Below are 20,490 nucleotides of genomic sequence, written 5' to 3' on the forward strand. Positions count from 1 at the left end.
AAAGGAAAGAGAACTGCACTTTGGCACTAGTCTATTAAATTGATATAGCAATCTATGCATCCTTTTAGAAACAGTGAAACTACTAACAGGGTGTAGGTTAATGCAGTGTGTCTTTCCTATTAACCTAATTTGTACTTATACTACTTTTTCATATCTGTCCTTATAAAGATTATTGCAGCAATGTGGCATTTGTATTCACTCTTCTTTCAACCCTTGGCTTGAGCATCCTTCACAGTTCCCAAAGTTGGTACTGGATAGGAATTGTGCACTACCGAGCAGAGAATTGGGAGGCAGAAAATAAACAAAATATGCAGTTTGAAGTTTTGGGGTTACACAAGGATAACTGTATATTCCCTAGAAAAGTAAAGATATTCTCAACTGCTTGATAGCACTTTATCACAATTTGACAAGAAGCAATGAAAATCCATACTAGTGCTTAATGATACATTTAAGAAAATAACTTTGGCTCAATCCTCCTGTGAAAAGATATGATTAGAAACGCCCTTCTCATGAACAATATACGTTGGAATGGAACTCTGAAATTTATATATGAAAAATGAACTATTCCATGTATGTGAGAGAACTACATTATTTTATACGATGTCACACGTAGATTTGGAACAACTATTCACAACTGCAATTATGCTTTAGCTCCTAAAACAATGGATGCATCTTCCCCTAAGTAGTTTCTTTTCACCTTATAGTTTATTTGTGGAAGTCAAAACCAAACGCAATGGCAAAGTCTTGAAATGAAACCATGGAACCCCAGGTCAGATGCAAACTACTACGTATGGTAACATTTCTTCCCTTCTCTTAACAAGTCTCCAAAACCAAAAAAAAAAAAAAAAGACAGGGAAGATAAGCATAAAAGGATTTTTTGCAACCTTCTGTCCAATGGATGTGGCCTGATTACAGCTGTTCATTCTTTCTTTGGATTTTGTCCAATACATAAAGATTTATAGTACACACATCTAAATAGCACCTGCCCAAGGTTACGTTGAAAAGGGAGAAAATCTCCAGAGAGAAGAAATGAGCACATGATGCACAAGGAAGCTATCACCTTCACTTCTTTAATATATATCTGTATTTGCCTTAAGGGACAAGCATCAATCAGTTTTATACTACAAAAATAGTATCTGTTAATTTGAGATAGTCTACACAGCAATCAAGAAAAAAAATATGCTGGCATCTATACACATACACAAAAACCAACCTAACATTTCCTATTTAAAATTAATTACTACTATGACATTACTTTAGGATTTGGAGAATCAGTTACAAGATGCATTTTACTCTGAAGAGATTCCCTTGAGTAACAAAGGAGCATGTAATACTAAAAAACATTATCTTGAAAAAAGTTAACAGAGAAGATCTCAGATACAGAGAGAAGAAACAGAATCACCAAGTGCTAAAACGTCAAAAAAAACCCAAAAGCTCTCTGCCAAATAACTGAGTAACAAAATGTGCAGAAGTAAATAATGTTAGGTTGTCTTGATGGGACATGGTCACAGAAGTACTTCCAAGTAGACCGGAAGATTCTTGTCCATCCTCATAAAGGTCATTGCCATGGTTCTCCTAACTGATCCTCTCTCAAAACAAAGTGTTAGAGTTCACTATTTTGAGGAAAATGATAAACATAAAGACCAAAATAAATACATAAATAATCACTATGATTCTCTCACTACTCTCTGTCCTTACCCTTATTCTTTTTTCATTTTTCCCATAGATAAGAACAACACATTCTTCACGTTAGAGGATGTAACACTGGGTAAAATTTATTTTCGCCAAGGAATCTTTAAAATCACGTCTGAAGAGAAAATACATTCAACTCAAAAGAACACAGAGAGTATGGCTGTGGATCCATCCCAAAAAATGAAGTTATTTTGTAATGAAAGAGTTTCAGTCAACAGGTTATGATGTCAGCCAAAAATCCCATCACAAGAGAGCGATGAACTCTACATAATAATTCCAGCACATAAAGTGATGAGCATCAGTTCTAACTGGTATCCCAAATGGTTGCCAGTCTGAAATACATCTACCTGGAAGTGCTGGAAGATGTTCCAAATAAAAATAGATGAAGAAACATAACCACTAAAGTTTGAAGACTGACAGTTTAAGAGTTCAGTCAGAAAGGTACTTGATTTGTGCAGAATCAAAAAAAAAAATACACTTGTATACATTTATATATACATATATACATACATATATATATATATATATATATACACACATATAAATATTTTACAGCAGCCAGGCTGCAGAGAGAGGAATGGCAAGGATTCTGTTTCACGGTATCTTTCACTCCTGAAATAACATACTACAGCTGTACTGAAATGATCATTTGAGAAGTGGCTGAAGCAAGGCACCATTTGCTAGAACATAAACTCAAAAATTAAATTATCATAGAATCAGAAAATTCTGAGTTGGAAGGGACCCATAGGGACCACTGAGTCCAACTCCAGCTCCACACAGCACCATCCAATACTAAACCCTGCATCTGAGAGCACTGTCCAAACACTCCTTGAGCTCCAGCACTCAGGGCTGTGCCCACTGCCCTGTGCAGCCCATTCCATGCCCACCGTCCTCTGTTGTAGACCCTTACCCTCACCCCCAGATGCCCCTCCCCTGACACAGCTCCATGCCATTCCCTCAGGCCCTGCCACTGTCACACAGAGCAGAGCTCAGCACAGCCCCTCTGCTCCCTGTGCAGAGCTTGTAGCCATCATGAGGCCTCCCCTCAGCTCCCCAGCTCTGAGCACACCTAGGGATCACAGCTGCTCATCATAGATCTTGCCCTCTAGCCCCTTCTCCATTTTTGCAGCCCTCCTTTGGATGGTCATACCTCATGCTATGGCATTACTTACACTTTCTAAGACTTGCTAATTTGACAGATATCTGGCGCTTCATTAAAAAAATGGTTGAAAGCATTCTAAAACACTCACAAATAAACCTGATCAAGGTAACCACATATTAACAACTTGTTAAAATATCCACTAGTAATTTATTAAACCTTAAAAAATTACAGCCAGATATAGCAGTGACCTTTCATAGTGTGACAGGTTAAAGAACAGAGAGGCATTAAAAGACAAAGGACAGCAGATCTCTTAAAGAATTTAGACTACTGAATACTCAGTAAAACCCAGTGCATTTCTCCAGCTAAAGCTGTATGATGAATTACCATGTCTACTTTATACTGTCACCTGCAGCATTACAGGTGGAAATGACCTAGGTATCATCCAGAGAAAAAGTGAGTCAATTACCACCTCCCAGAAATCAAAGCTATTATTTTTGACCTATACTAAATGCAAAAGGTTCAATAGGAGCAGCTGAAACGTTCTCCCACCTTTAACCATCAGGCAGCTGCTCACTCCCCAGCCTGTCTCCATTGCAGAGAATGATGCTGCTCTCCAGCCGAACCATTATCAAGGGTCAGATCCATTTCAAATGGGAACCAGTGCCTCTAAATCCCTTCTGAGTCTCACTCAGCCCCTCTGTCCTTTAGAAAGGCTGAAGCTCTCAGCCAGGTCAGTTTACACCACCAAATCCAGATCTACTTCCACTGCAGGATCCTGAAGGAACTGCTTCAGACAAATTTCATTCACAATTTTACCCACAGTTTAAAATTTGTTTGAGGTAATACACAGAATGCTTTCAGAAATCAAGCTCTGAGCCAGTAAGATCAGAAACAGTGAAAGATTTGGATGCAGTCATTGGCACAGAAACTGTGAGAGAAGCAGTTGAGAAGGAGGCCAAGAATAAAACCTCAATGCAGTTCACAATTCAAGAAGGTGGCATTAGATGAGCAAATGCTCTGGTAATATGCTGAATCCATTAGTAACTCCAAATCAGACAGATGCTCCCTGTGGATTCGAGTCACAAAACCTACATTTACGGGAAGACTATTCCCCTTTGCAGGAGAGGCTTACCAAGAACAAAAATCCCTGTAATGAAAACCAGCAGAGAGAATAAATTACCATAAATTCTTTGTATTTCAGCTGAACAGATAATAACATGGGCAGGAGCTTCACACTCTGCACAAGAATGTTCTTGAATAATCCTGGTGATATCCTCGTCATAAAGGAGGACAAAGAAGCTTTAATCTGACCATGCCTTTCCCTTTTCCTCATACAAGCTATGTTAGCTATTCTTCCTATTAAAGACAAAGTTGATTTTGAAATAGTAGATTTGATTTTCTTCATCTTCATACCTAAGTAAAAAGAGAGAGCATTACCTAATACTGCCTTTAAGATGTTTGCAGAGCGACTGCAACTTTATTCATCTTTCGCTATGTACTACGTAAACTACCTATTTCATATATATTATCTAAACTGGAACGATAGCATTTTTTTCTTTCCTCTTCAAACGTCAGACCTTACATAAAAGTGTGAAATTTCTGACATACTGCCTCAGCTTTTTTAAAACAATTTATGGAGCTTTAATGTTTTCCACAATAAGGAAAATTAAAAGCTGAATTTGAGCTTGCTTTACTTGATTTCTTTCCAGTTCCTTGTGCTATTCAGAGCCCATGGGCCACATGTTGAGTAACATTAGTTCAGCCTGAAGCTTATATAAGCTCCTTTAACTCAAAGTATTTTAACTCAGTTAAACTATATAGATCTTTAAATCTAGGTTTAGTTTCAGAAGTCACTGCAGCTTCGCAAAGCTGACCTTTTTCATATCATTCAGCTTATACAAAGAATGTTTCCAATGTCACTAGCCATTACATCATTACGTTCCAGTGGAATCATATAGAGATTTTCTCTTTGAGTTTGTAAACTGCTCATGACAATTTTGCAAGAGCCAGTTGGTATCACATCCTCAACTTTGTAGTTCACCTATGTCTCTAAAGTTTGCTTCTGAACAATAACCATCTTTAGCCTATTCATTTGTACCATTAGCAAATATTCTTCTGCCCCAATCTGTTAAGGCATAAGCTCCAGATATCACAGTTGTACATGCCTCAAAAGACAAGCAGTGTAGATGCACAACACATTAGATAATACTTTGTTTGCAATTAAGCAACACAATTACTTTTGTTTAAATTACTGTTTTTTCCATCTTTCTTCACAGTCACTCACAGTGAACTACAAGACCTAATAGCCAGGCAGGAAAAGTAAATTCTAAGATGATTCTCAAACTAGGGCACATAGTTAAATCTCTGTCAACAACTGGCGGAAAAAAAAGAGAGAAGGAAAGGCAACAACTATTGATCAGCTGGAAAAAAAAAACACCCAGAAAATTGTATTGACAAAGAAAATCTGAAAACTCTTTCAGATAACAATAAATTGCTCAACTGTGTATCAGACCAATGGAAAACACTTCATCTGTGCACTGCTTAGACAGGTACAATCGTAAGAGTGCCAATACTTTTAAAATAATTGTAGTACAGAGATTCTCATTAGAATTGATGATTGCGTTTGGACCATGAGTATTGTTTTACCTTAATCTGACTGAGGGGGGACTTGCAAATCCAGATACCCATCCCTCCCTTCATAGGTGGGATGTGACAGACTGAAAATATGTTTCAGACATTATTAAAGCTTGCCTTTCCTTGGGTAAGCACACACACAAAGTCACTGTGGTTCAAACCAGAGAAATGAAGAGTACAGGCTTCTCAACCATATGCTCAGCCTCTAGTAATTTTTACTAGTAGTCTAGTGGTCAGTGTGTGCTCTGATCACATCTCTCAATTGCTAAACTCTTCAGTGAGGGAAAATAAAAAAATAATACAAAGAAATGCCACAATAAAACTAGAATTTTTATTTATAGCTGTTCAAGCAAAAAGATGTTGACAGGCTGAAGAGCTCCAACTCTCTTTAGGGAGACCTTATAGCAGACTTCCAGTACTTGAAGAGGGACTACAGGAAAGCTGGGCAGGGACTTTTTGAAAGTCATGTAGTGACAGGATGTAGGGAAGTGGCTTTAAACTAGAAGAGAGTAGATTTAGACTAGATATTAGGAAGAAATTCTTTTCTGTGAGTGGTATGACACTGGGACAGGTTGCCCCAGCAAGTTTGTGGATACCCCCTTCCCTAGAAGCATTCAAGGCCAGGCTGGATGGGGCTCTGAGTGAGAGGTGTCCTTGTCCATAGTAAGGAGGCTGGAACTAGATAACCTTAAAGGTCTCTTCCAATCCAAACCATTCTATATTCCCGAAGCATCAAGAAAACTACAGAATCTAGCATGTGATCTTGAATACTACCGGCCTATAAAAGCCCTTCCCGTTCCAATGGCTAGCACTCAGAGCTACATTCCTTTTCTGTGCTGTCTACCTTGCCTTCTTCTTTATTTTGAAACCAAAACAATAGAGTCTTTTTTCCCAGTATCATCCCTCTGATATTTCCTTTTTATGCTGACACTGATAGCAGCATTTGCTGTGAAAAGGATCAGAGGAAATTGCATTAACTTCATTGCTCTAAGACTAATTATGATTAAATGTAAGTCGAGAGGGAGCTCGTTACAGTAATTTTTTGGCTCCAGAGTAATTCCTGAGCAATACTTGAAGCAGAGAAACTTCTCAAGCAGTGAATGAGCATGCAAATGGAAGCACAGTAGTGCTGGGTGCTACCTTCTGTGGGACAGCTCAGTGGAAAATACCTGGCCCATTTCTTCTTAGGCAGCAATCCACCCTCTTTCAGCAGCACTGAGAGCAATTCTGACTAGACAAAAAAAAAAGACTGGATTCATTTATTCACAAAGGCTATTTAGCTTCTGGGCTCTGAACTTTCACTGAACACAGAATCATGTGAAGGAAAAATATACCAGTACATGGTGTTTTTTACTCTTTGTACACCTGACCTGGAAAAACAAATTAAAAAAAAAAATCTTTCTTCTTGACATAACCAACTATAAAATTCTGTATTTTAAAAGCAAATGCAGCAGAAACATAGATCTGTCAATTTAACGTCAAAGTTGCTTATATGAACTTGGTGTCCCATGGATGCACTTCAGTCACCCTTTTTTCCTCCCTAAGACTTCACTCGAGGTACTGACAAACTCAGCCATTGCTTCTGTACACTGACCTGGAGTTCTCAAGCTGACATATGCACAACAACACCATGCAAAACACTTCAAAATACTACAAAGAATGCTAGAATCAAGATGATTCAATCTCTTCTGCTGTCCAGTGACAGAAATCATTAAAAGAGTGAAAGTTCCTAAACTGTGGGGGAACTGTGAAAAAGACAGCCTGGATTCACCTTCTTATCACCTGCGTGACATCTTCTGTCTGTTTGCTTGTTTGCAAATGTACAGGTGTTTTCTTTGACAGCCAGAATAAAACACACCCAACACAACTAAAAGCAGCGTAGAACAACACAAGAGGTCTGAAATATGTACTTGAAGTTAAACTGATTGGCTAGAACCATTAAATACAATTTGACTCGTGGCTTAAATTGAGAAGCACATTAGATTTCTTTAAAGATAGTAACAAAGCTCTGTACTGAGTATATTGCATCACATCACAACCAGTCCAAGCTTTCGGTTTGTTTAAACTGTGAGGGTGTAAATCCCATGAAGAATAAGGACAAACAACTTGCACTTTTGTAGGGACTAAGTGAAAAGAGGCCGTAGATTACACCAGACAAAGAAAGTCTTCACACAGAGATACAACAAAGATAAGTCAGCCTTACTCCCTGGGGCTAATGCTACTATGTCAGCGCAGTTGTCAGCCAACACAGAGCATCTATGATGCAACGTTACTTCTATGTGCCTGTAAGGTGAGAATAATACAAGCTCCACCCCTTCCGGGAGCACAGATGAATTACCCTCACCTGTGCTCCCACAGCTGACCCAACACTTGCCTCAGCTGATTAATCAGAGGTTCAGGCTGTGATTGCCAGTTTCCCATACAGTGCCTAGGAGGTGAATCTCAGACTTGAGTCTGCAGAATTTCATGCTGCTGGTGCTTTGATGGCCTTACCCAATCTACCCTGACATAGCTCACATCAGAAGCACAGAAGAGGGAACTGTGTTCTTCTACAAAGAGAGCTCCAAAGCTTCTCAAGGTGTAACTTGCTTCTGCTGGCATTTGGAAGGGCTCCATGCTGCCATGAGAGTTCCATATTATCACGTAGAAGTGGCAACCAGGCACTTCTATCATTGTATTAAACAGCTCTAGAGTGACAGTGGCGACAAGATGCAGTTGGACAATCTTCTGGACTACTTAACATCCCAGGGAACTCCTCACCAAGTTCTACCTTCCACACTCACCAAAAATCAAACTTCAGTGTGACACATGAAAACTCCTAAAATAAAACTTAACAAAGAATTACTTTTTTCTCTATTCCTTCTAATTCTTTGAGAAAATAACAATTGTTTTCAACATTTATGTTTGTTTCTTTTTGAAGCATGCAATTTATTTGCAAGGTTTTTTTTTTTTTTTTTTTTTGGGGGGGGGGGAGGTCTGTTTTCTCCCAATTACTAACTCAGTGTAGGTCAGTGGAACAAGGACTGTGATAATTTGTTCATCAAAATGGACTTGGAACGCACAAAATATCTACACAACTATATGTACATGTACACAAGCATGTTATTGAAGGACAAGAACATTCACTCTGTCCCGAGAAGACTTAAAATACTCAAAAGCTTCCCTCCTTTTGACTGCCGAGAAGACAGTGATATATCAACTTAAGTCTCATAATGTGACATGAAATTTCACCTTTGTTATTGATGACTGGCTGTAATATACATAACATCTTGCCCACAATATCTACGCAAAGCTCCACTCACAACATGTTTGATGTAGGAAAAAGAAATCTAGATATCAGAAATGTTTTCTATCAAGGTTTCAGAGTGGTTAATTCTAGCTCATTAAAGTGTCATTTTTTCAAAGTATTGGGGATTTAAGTTGTATTTCATTGATAACACTGGCCAACATACTATGGTCAGTCACTTGAATAGCTGGTATTTGTTTGTCAAACATCTTTCAATATTCAATGGAGAAGCTAAGGCAGAGTAAGCCTAGTAGATGATACCTTATTTCCAGAAACATGTTTTCCTGACAAAATTATACTTAGACTTTTTTATCACTATGGAGCAACTTTTCTGCTACAATATACTTGTAGGGAAACCTCTTTTTCAGATGAAGACACCATTCCCAAAAGCATTAATAAAAACTAAGATAAGTAGTTCAAGGGATGGGAGGTAGAGGTTGCAATGGAGTCTTACATAACTGCCCCTCTCTCTAAAACCTGAATGTCTTCCCTTAGGCTGAAGCTTTCTTTCAGCCTTTGCCCTCGGCTGAATATGTTGAAGCTAAAGTCTTAAAAGGCTCCTAAATATTTGAGGAGTTATATTCTACAACACTCTAAAAGACGAATGGAGACTGGCATCTTTAACATAGCACTTCATACATTCACAAGAAAGAGAATTACATAGTGCCTGTAGTAACATGAGACACATGAGGTCCCCTCCGCTTATATTCCTAATAATTCTGAAAGACTCAAATTTTTATACTTGTACTTTCTTGCAAAGTTAACAGAAAACAACATTAAAAATGTACATAAAGCAATCTTCAATTATTATTTGGAGAGCCTAGAAATTGCCACATATAATATATATTTATTTCATTTTCTTAAGAATATTTTTGTGAGTTCAGCCACATCCATCATCCAGGTGGGGCCAAGGCACAAAGCCAAGGGCACCTGCCAAACTCCTCTTGAAGAAGTTCAGCAAGAAGAAGCCAAGAATCTGCGTGACTGACCCAATTCCTGCAAACCCAAACATATTTGGAAAAACACTCAAACCATCTCTACTTCTTCTATGTGCAACAGATGTCATAGCTGTCATATCAGATATCAGCTGCAAATATCTGATACATATCAGATAGCTAACAGGCTCTTATCATCTCTTCATATAATTGGTTGGGGCTTTCTTTTCACATCTCACAGGCATCTACATGCAATTATGTCAGCTTATCTAAAAGAGAGAATTTCTCCCCAGAGCTCCTGCCACACACGTCCCCAGACCATTGGGACTGCAGCAGTGCCACTACTGTAAGTAACACGTGCTTGGTTTGGGAAGTAATTTTATGGCTGTCTTCTCTGTCAGAGTTCCTCACAGATTGGTTAGTATGCTGCTGTACTTTAGATCATCCTGAATAATTAATAAACAGTTTGCCATTTCCTGAATATATTAGCAGTGAAGAAATATTGCTTGAACTTGTGAACTGCCATCAGCTTGCTCAAGAAGAGAGAACCTTTTTTTCTCCCTTCTCCTTGTAATTGCACGTTCAAAGAATTCTTTTGAACAAAAAGACAATATTGCAAACAACTAGTGCTCATTAAATGTAATAAAATTGGTTCTTTTGTTCTACATACACACTGCACTGGAAAACCTCAACAGCAATTACAAAAGAAACATCTTAAAAATTAATCTCTTCTCCTTTCCTTCAGAGATCCTAATGAAGAGACTTATCCTTTCAAAGCATCTTTAAAACAACCCTGGCTAAAGGCACTCTCAAGTGCAAATATAAAGATAGGACGGGTGAAAAATCTAGAAGGGAAATGATCGTGCAGCCTGCTCTGCTCTGTCATAGTCTCTACCCAACTTCAGCAACCATAGCTGTGCTGATGCAGGAAAAGGAGCAAGGAGGCCTGGCTTTTACCCAAACCTGCTGCTGACCTGTGGGTCACGTGGGTGTGCTTTGCCTACATTTTCTTATCTGAAAAACAGTCTTTTCAATAGAAAAAAACTGAAGTCCAAGTGGTGGTGGTGTTGTTTTCAACTTGACTCTGAACCTTAAAAAAGACGTCATCAACAAAACTTCTCTTACTGACAGACTTGGCTATGAGTCTCCCCTCTGGCCCCTTCTTCTGCAGCACGTGCTGATAGTGGCACTGCTGAGGATTTCCAAAACCCCAACTGAATGTATAAAGCAACCAAATCTACACTTACTGCCAATTTATAGAACTTCTCAGTACATTTAAGTTTTCCAAATATTCAGAACTAATTCTAGAAAGATAGGGAGCCAAACCAGGTTCAGAAGTCCTTACAGATATTGATACTTGCGATTTGTTCAATGCAAGCTGTTGACTGAATGCTGTTGTTGTGAACTAGTGTTTTTAAAGGTCATGCTATGACAAAGAGACCACATAGTTCAGTTTGCTCTGAGGTTGTTCTCCTTGTAGTTGCCTGTGCACAAAACATATTCTAACTAAAACCCAGTCTGTTACCTTCAGAGCTCATCCTTTGATGCCTTAGGTCCCTAGCCAGTTTTTACGTAACTGATCATCTTGTAAATAGGAGTGGGCCATCCTGCCTTTTGGGCTGCTTTATCTCACTGTATTGGAAACATATTGAGAGCATAAAAATCTATGTCTGCCAAAAAGATCTGTATGTGCAGCGGGTGATAATTCATCTTGAAGATGCACAATAAAGCTGTGCCAGCTGAAAGGCAGACCACTCAGCTCCTTATTCTGCAAGCTATGTAACAGCAGCTGACATCTTTATCAGTGTTCTCGTACAGTTTCTATTACAGTGATATTCAGAATAACTTCACTGATCTGAGTTCTTTAAAAAAAAAGTATTTCTGCCTCTAACAAGAGACACTTTTCTTTAAGCAACTTTAAGCAGTAGATAGATTGAGGAACAGGGCTTCCTAAATGACCTGTTCTTGGGCATAATAAAGGAAAAACCAAACTTGTCCACACATAAATTAATGACAGCCAAGACTTTGTAATGCACTGCTTGAAAGGCAATTTAAAATCTATAAAATGGCTAATTTAGCTGTAAACCTGACTGGCTTACATATTTCCTCAACTTTTTACTATTGTACAACAGTTTTACTTAACACAATTACTGTAAATCGTGCAATTTTGATTTACCACAAATTCAATCATATCTTAGCACATATGTGATAACCGTCTCACACAGTATCCTTCTTAAAAATTGAATCAACAAATTAAACTTTCTCCACAAGTGCTTGTTAATAGATACAAATATGGAGCTTCACCTAATGTACCATGTCATTACCGAAAATGTACTGTGCTTCAAAGTAATGGCTCACCAAACTGAGGTACTGAAAAGAGTACACATTATGGGAACTAATCTCTCAGTGTTTTAAATTTTCTGGATAAAGCCCCATTGTGTATTCTTGCCACATACTTTATCCCTAAGAACAGGGGAGATTTTCCCAGTACTATGGGATTAGATCTGACGCACAGGTACCTTGGTAAAGACAGTCCTTGTAACCAAATAGGCAACACAGCACAGGCCTGTGGTGGCAGGGAAAAAGGACCAGGTAGGAAACCAGTGATGTTTATTCACTGGAAAGTAGTCAGGAAAAAATGAAGCAGACTTTAAGTATGGCTGCAAATCAGCTGACTTGGAATGGAAGGGGTTGCCTGATGAGGGGAAACTGAGAGCACGGGAGCTGTGGCATGGTCAGCCCTGGTCTCCATCATGCTGTGTAAGGCTGGCCCATGGAGAGCAACACGAGGCAGGAGCTGAAGTAGCAGCTCCTCAGGTTGAGGCTGCCACTGAGGAAAGAAGAAGGAGATGAAGACAGGGATGAAGTAAGAAACTGCTGCATTAAGTCTGTGCTAGTGTGTCTGTGGCATCCCAGACTTCGTATAGGTTTAAGGGCAGAGGATGGAAGAGACAAAACATTCACATCAATGTGATCTTAAGATTGGGACAACAGAGGTCAGTGCTTTCACACTGGGTTCTGGTTCTCATGTCTATAGGAAGGAGAAGAAGCTGTGGGTCACAGGTCAGGTTTTACAAAGGGCTGTAGTGCTCAGAGCTATAGGGTATTTCTGCTTTGGAATTCACTCAGCTACTTCAAGACTCTACTTTCAGAGAACTTTAAATTAAAAATTAAGCATGTAAAACAATCCAAAGACACAGCTCTGCCTTTTCCTTTGAAAGGTTAAGATGAAGCACAGGAAAAGGGGAGTGTAATTGTTGTAAAACACAATATTGCCTGAACATCTCCCTGTTGGGAAGAATTGCTTTTGGATAGTCTCCAGCTGCCCAGATGAGACATTTCAGTTTACATCCTTATCTTCTGAAAGAACAAGAGATGAAGTTGCAAGCTTACTTCATCAAGACAGGCATGAAAAATGACATGCACAATAAATGAAAGCAAATATTTCCACTTTTTGATGTACAATTAACTGCATATATAACTTCTGTTAATAGAAGACTTATCAAGTACCTTACTGTTCACCTATTTATTTTCCCATGTGGCCGGAACTAAAAGATGGCAAAGAATTGTTCTAGGGCAACTGCACAAAAGTGCAGGATTCACTTAAATGAAAAGACACCAGCAGAAACAAGCTGGGGGGGAAGTACTGAGGGAGAAAACTAAATCAAAGAAGACTGCCTTCAGAGCAAATCCCAAGATTTAGAGGGGGTTCTCCCAGTTGATAAGGAGATGGCAGGTTGTAGGCAAGAGTTTCCTCCACACTAACCATGTGAAAGTCCAACGCTGTCCATTGATATTCTGACTACACTGAGCAGTGCCTAGATGGAGCTTGAGATGCAAAAGTCAAGGCCAAGGCATGCAGAGGAGTTCTTCAAAAGAACAAAGGTTTTACTCAAAGTGGTGAAAATTCAGGCAGCTGTCAATTAGGACAATTCAGATCTGGCACGCTTTAAGCTTACAAAAGAATATATGTGCACAGCACTAGATTGTTTGGGGTTTGTATAGACTAACAGTAGTAAGGCAAACATAAGGCAAACCTCTAATGCAAAAAAATTCAGTGGTACCCTACCATCCTCCAGGAGTGGGAGGAGCGAGGAGTCTCAAAGGACTCTAAGATGATTTCAAAGGCAAAAACCACCAGCCTGAATTCTGCTGAATGATGGAAGTGTGAAAGAATTAAGATGGATATGATGTAGAGGAATATTGATTATTCCAGGGAAACTGTTTCTAAGTGAAGCAACAACTCTCATCAGCGAGAGAGTAAATTAGAGTCCACATCTGTCTTATATAGACATCAGGTTCTTTTTCAAAAATCAGGAAAAGAAAAAATGCTTATTTGTAGCTTGATAAATGTACAATAAAGCTATCAGAATAGAAACATCCATAACATATGAGGAAAAAAGAGATATTATCCAGCACAGATATGAAAGAGGAGCAAATCTACAGAGGAAGGGATGATTAATAAATATTTTATTTCATGTTTTCAACTATATGGTGGCTCCATACAGCAATCTAAAGAACGGGAAAATGCATTATACAAGTTTGATTAATATATTCTTCTCTTTTCCCATTACTGACCTCGCTGTTATTAGCATGCTACTCTTTCATGCTTCTGTAAAATAAAATACTAATCGATTCTGAGCTATATTGATTAATACTCACAGATTTCTGAATTTTCAAGCTAGGCTGATGCAAACAGTTCCTTTTACATATGGACGTGATTACAGCTGCACAGGAATGGACACTAACTGTTTCACAGTACCTACCAAAGCTAAAAACCAAAAGGTTCTGATTTGCAGACATAGCATTACTACAGTGTTGGAAGTTTATAAGCACATGGAGGGAAAGAAAAGCAAAAGCCAAAACCCCCAAACAAGCAATATAACCTTTTTACACAGATGAGGAAAGGATTACTTACTAAACAGGTTTTAAAATAAAGAAGTTGTGTTTTAAAATTCTTTTAATTCCGAAGAGGTGAAGTGTCTCATCCAGACAGGTTTTTAGAGGGCTGCTCCAACAATCATTTGGGACTCACAGTGAGATTCAAAGAGTATTTTAAAGTTCTGCGTGATAAAACCGGAGACGACAAAGATTTACAGTAACAGCAAACACACACTACTAAACAGGCAAATTAACTTCCTAAGCGTGACCTGCTGGTGCAGCCCTGAAGAAACCACACACTGTGCTATTTGTACCTCATCTCATGAACATTTTTTGGCTCCGCATACACAGAAATAGCTTAGGAAAGACAGGAGATGACAAAAATTCATCCTGGATATAGGTCCTGAATACCCCTTCTAGCTGTTCAAGGTAAAACAGAGCATGCACCAAGGCACTAGAGACTCCTCCAAGAGGTCTGCAGAAATAGAGAACAATTACATCCCATAATAACTTTAGCACTTGACTTAGGGAAAAAAAATCTGCCGTTAGCAACTGAAAAAAGAGGGAAGAGAGAAAACATGAATGCATTCTGCTGACAGGAACACAGCATGGGACATTCGTGGATTTTAGCTGAAAGAGCCCCTGCACCTCACCATATCCAGAGTTCTTTGTTGCCTGCCAGTAAATTCTAAGGACAGTCACATTAAAAAGTACAAACATTAGGCTGTGTTGCTGGAAGGCTGCACCAGAGCCACCGAACGAATAACAAGGAAAACACGTTACCTTTAGTAAGTCTCCTCAGTATTTGACAGCGGCATTTGAAAGAGACAGCTATCATTCTTGCTCGCTGCCTTCCCTGGCACAGCGCACGCGGGGCTCTGCTCTGCTGAATGCAGCAGCAGCAGCGTATGAATTCCTCACGCACATACCAGGAGAAAGGTAGCCCCAGCGGGGAGTGACAGAGCTTAATTCCTCCTGGCTGATGCAGAGATCAGACCCGTGGCATCCGGCACGGCTGTGCCGCTTGCTGCGACCACCGCCACCACCTGCACAGCCAGCTCCCTGCCTGACACAGCAGCATTGCTCTAAAAGCTACAGAGCATCCCGATGCACACAACACTGGGATCACTGGGAGCTGATTCCCACGTTCCCCTCCATGTGCAGAGTTGTAGGGGTCTGTCCCAGGCAAACGGCCACACATGGCAGGTTTTCTATTTTCTCCTATCTGTCAGCTCACAGTTGCCTCTGAATATACAGGGCAGAATCCTTAGAAATTCTAGATCTGGGTGAGAAGGAGCTTATTTAACATGCAAAATATTCTGATCAGTGCACACTAAAGATACAGTCTTGCAGATAGGAAGGAGAAAAGAAAAAAGGAAAAAAAAAAAAAGGGCTTTTTTATCACTCGAAAACCTTTTTGACGATCATAGAGAAGTATATTAGAGCAGCTAAAGCACAGATCATGAAGGGGGGGGAGGGGGGAGGAGGAGAGAGAGCAAAGGGAAAATGATGAATTGGTGTGTGGGGGCAGGACTGTGAGGCATTAGATCCCACCAAAATAAATAAAATGCTGCTGCATGGAAAGCACACTGTAGCACACCGTGAATCAGGTCTTTCCCCTTTCCTAGAGAACACATCAGCTTTTAGTGCACCGTCAAATTTATTTTGTAATTAATTGCACCAAACATTGCACCATTTGTAACATGCTGAAAGACTTCTTCAGCCCACCTGGAGCTTTACATTCTCCAGCATCTACCCAGACAGCAAATTAACCTGCCTTCAACAATTCATTTCAAAAATAATGAAGTGGAACACACAGCTTAAGTGAGAGTTCCATCCCATCGTTACTCATGGACCAAAATCCTCATTGATTCTAAAAACAAAGCAAACAATCCAAAAGATGCCACGTACAGTTTGCCAGCTCAGATTCATGCACAAAACCCAAGTGCCTTATCAGGTAATTTCCTTTAAAACAACCAATAATTATTTCTTTGCCAAGACCTCTGTTTCATGTGAGTGATACACTTAAAACTGTGTTCATACATATTCTGTCCCACTCAGTTGCCTCCGTTTCAAAATTGGTCAGTTTATTTCCTGACATCTTTTATCCTTCGCTCTATTTAATACCATCATCCTGTGTTAGGGTGCACATTTTCTGCTGTCACCTGTCAACAGCCAGGAGCAGCACAGGGTTGCTCCATACTCAGAGCAGCTCCTTGCTTCCTGCCTGGGCTGCACCACACCAGCAGCTCCTGCTCTCAGCATTCTCCTACAAACAATTATAGCAGTTGTTTTCCTTATTTTTGTTTTATTGGTTATAGCAGCAGCCATATTTCAAAGGTAAAGGTGAGACATTCCATCAGCACAATTGCAATTGCCTAGATAGGCCCAGTGAAAATTGATTTCATTTTGTTGTCATTAAAACCAGATAGAGGTAATTGAGTTACTTGTTCTCCAACCTTCTTATCACTTCTTGTGGTGCCCCCTGTGCCAAGCAGCTGTGAAATCCAACCAGCGTGAAAATCAGATGCACCTGCAGCATGGGCTGGTGGTTATGGCCCCATATTGCAGCCCCATAACATAGCTCAGTTGCTACAGGATGGACTGGGCAAGCAACAGCAGTGAGGACAGGGGAGGAGGTGCAAACTGGTACAATTGAGAAGGCCAAGAAGAAAATGGAAAAGCTTGGACTATCACACAGGAAAGGGAAGAGGAAATGTGTATTCCTATCTTCTCCATAAGGAAGAAACCAAGAAAAGAGCCTCCATCATCGACACACTTCTTGAAGAGAAACTATGCGCTTTTACTTCTTGCAACTTCCCGCTCAAGTACCAGGACTTGACACAATTAATACCACTAACACCCAGAAAACCGTTTCCTTTATTTTTTTCCTGTGCTAAAGTTGACAGAATGACAAAGCTACGACCTCAGCACACAACCTCTCTCATAGCTCTGTCAGGTTTGTGATGCAGAAGGAGCTCTGAGCCCACCGCACCCCCTCTGCAGGCCAGCTTCTGTATTACTTCCTTCTCACCGGCCAGATGCCTGCCCTCGATGCCACGAATCAACTGCTTTAAACAGCTCCTTTTAGCTAACGAGTAACCAGAAGTTATTGAAAGATGGTACAGAGTTGCCCTAATATTTGTTGATTTTTTCCCAGATAGGAAAAAGATGAGGAAGACTGTGTGAAGTTGGACCTGTAGGGCCTACACCAGGCCCACAGGTCTTCAATTCTTTGAAAGCCAAGCCTGCAATCACCTGCCAGGAGCCTGCAGAGCTCCTCCAGTCCTGACAAAAATGGCATCTTCAGAGTGCAGCAATCAGCTCAAGAACCCACAGAACTCCAGAATATCCCAAGCTGGATAGGACCTACATGTACCAAGTTTAACTCCTGGTTCCACGCAGAACCATCCTAAACTCAAACCATATTTCTAAAAGCATCATCCAAATGCTCCTCAAGGACCCCCAAAATAAGCTACTGTTTTTGTTCTTTCACCTAGAAAATTATTTAATGTGAGATCACAGCCTATTTCCACTTTGGTCTTTCCTCCTTCAGAGCACAATTCTGAGGTCCTTGAGGATTTCAGCTGTGAAGAGAACAGCAAGAGGTTGCACCTACACTGTGAGAAAGAAATTGCTCACTGCTTGCCTTTGTGATGCCATGACCTGTGTTGCTTCTCTGTCAGCACAGGAGGCAAAAGAGGACACGTGCATAGAACTAGACAGTCACAAGAGATGCTTCATGCTGGAGGAATTTCAAGCTTCTGCATAAATACTGAGCTCAAATCTGATTATATACATTTGTATAAAACTGTAGAAACAGTACAGAAATTGTGGCACATACACCAAAACAGCTGCACACCTGGTCAGATAAGGTTTACTAACACAAAAGATGTGGTCCTTTATACAAAAAGCTTATTATATTGTTTACTACTGCTTCTAGATGAGTGACACATATGTTTAATAGCCTATAAAACACAGCAATAGCTTCTTGCTACCAAGTCAATACGATTATTTTTGCTCTTGCTTCTTTAGACAGTTTTTCTGCCCTTACCAAAGGAGGTCATGTGCAGATTTCAGTTCCTCAAGAAGACATAATGCAAAGATTTTGTACTTCAAGTATAACACCGAATGTAACAATATATTGTATTTACTACAAGTTTTTTCCTATCTTTTGTTAATTCAAGAAAAGCGATCCAGGAAAAAGCTCTTAAATATCCACTCATGGCTTTACTGCTTGTTTGCAGATTGGACCATGAGGATCACCAGAACTGCACATTCCCCAGGTCCCAGTTGTGAAATTATTTTAAGTACATCTCATGTATTCTTCATTGTCCAGGTTTGTTGTTGTTGTTCTTATTGCTGTTTGGGTTTTTTTCCTTAAGCAAATCACTTCAAACATCAGACAGCGTTTTCTGAGCTATCAGTCATTCAGTTCTAGAGATGGACTCAACTGGCTGCTCAGGAGTCAAAAGGAAGGAGGAAGGTATGTTGGGGAGAAGGGTAGGCAACATAATAAGGAAATCAAAAACCTTTGGATATACTGAAAACTTACTTATATTCCTCACAACACAGGTAAAAGTCTTTACTAATTACTTCTCTTCCTTATTTATTACAGAGCTTCAAAATTTACTACCATTTTCTCAAGGTTTATTGCAAAAATCTCTTTTTTCATTTCAATCCTTTTGGACAGCAACATGTATTTGTATCACTTTTACTGCTGCACTCATTCCTTTCTTCAGCAGACTGTAAGGTTATTTATAAGCTCTAGGATATATATTATACACAAATGTTTTCTCAACTGAATTTATATTCATAAGTACTCAGTAGAAGGTCACTAGATGAAAGAAGCTTATTTCTCTATGATAAGACAGGCAGTATAATATTCAGCTTCTATTTAACAACATCTTCTGGCTGAGATCTACCAGATCATGTTAGCTGTAAAGAATGACTCAAAGAGAAAAAGAGCTATTGAGCTCTCCAGTGGAATACAGAAAGAAAAAAAACAATTATGAAAGTTATCTGAATTAAATTAAAATAATCAGCTTTACACAGCGTGAGACTTAGATGCACTTACTATATGTCTCTGAAAATACAATATTCAATCAAGAATATAAATTCTGCAGGATAGTAACTTCTGGTTTCAAACAAAACAAAAAAAAATTAAGTTTCCAAAAATGTATTTTTTTAATTCAGAAAACATAGGTCCAATAATTACACCTTTCCTATTCATTAGAATACAAACCTAGGATATATGTCTTGCTTAAATTCCACAACACCCTCCATCAAATACATCTTCTCACACACTGACTGAGCAGCACCTTAAAAGCAGTGACATCCCTCCCTACACTTTTACTTTATAGGCAGTTTGCTCCTGTGAGCTGCCACTATTGTTTTTAGACTATGCACACTCATCACTTATGGGTCAAGCTTTTATGTCACCATCTTGAGGGCAATGCACAGCATTGATGGAGTAACTCTGATGGCCAAAGCCATGGATGTACACCAAGGACGTGCTCCTTTGAGAAAGCCAACATGGCGGGTTCAATGAAGTCAAGCATGCACTCAGACTGCACCCTCAATAAAACATTAGAGCAACTGTGAAGATTTATGGGTATAAAACATTGAATGTGTCGGGAGGAAACAAAATATTTTGAAATGTGAATTCACAGTGGTTTTATACAACTGAATATCTCGCTGCATCATTTTGAAAGATACCACTGGCACCAAGCACATCACTCAAATGAAAAGTCAGATTTTTATGCAAAAAGAGAATTAATTTAGTTCTGAAAAAAAAACCCAACCAAATGTCCAGATAGATGCTTCTGTTTTGAAAACTGAAGTGTTTTCTCTAGTACATTTTATGCATTCTTATATCAATCAAGAACTAGCAATAAAGAATCTCAATTTTAACAAAACAAAATTTGACCATTTTTCATCTCAAAGATGAGAAACGTATT

General features: G+C 39.3%; 1 protein-coding gene across 11 annotated transcripts in view; it reads right to left on the reverse strand.

Annotated features, from left to right (window-relative positions):
- Nucleotides 1-20,490, reverse strand: part of GRIP1 (glutamate receptor interacting protein 1) — a 275,417-nt gene that overhangs the window by 118,405 nt on the left and 136,522 nt on the right. The window contains exon 1 of one of the 11 annotated variants that reach the window (XM_015856418.2): nucleotides 15,314-15,585. The exons of the other annotated variants lie outside the window; for them this stretch is intronic. Within the exon in view, the coding sequence (XP_015711904.1) occupies nucleotides 15,314-15,368 (55 nt within the window). The 5' untranslated portion in view covers nucleotides 15,369-15,585. Of the gene's footprint in view, nucleotides 1-15,313; nucleotides 15,586-20,490 lie in introns of those variants that run through there. 11 annotated transcript variants of the gene reach the window in all.

This window comes from Coturnix japonica, chromosome 1 (assembly GCF_001577835.2).
Source record: "Coturnix japonica isolate 7356 chromosome 1, Coturnix japonica 2.1, whole genome shotgun sequence".
NCBI classification, from domain to species: Eukaryota; Metazoa; Chordata; class Aves; order Galliformes; family Phasianidae; genus Coturnix; species Coturnix japonica.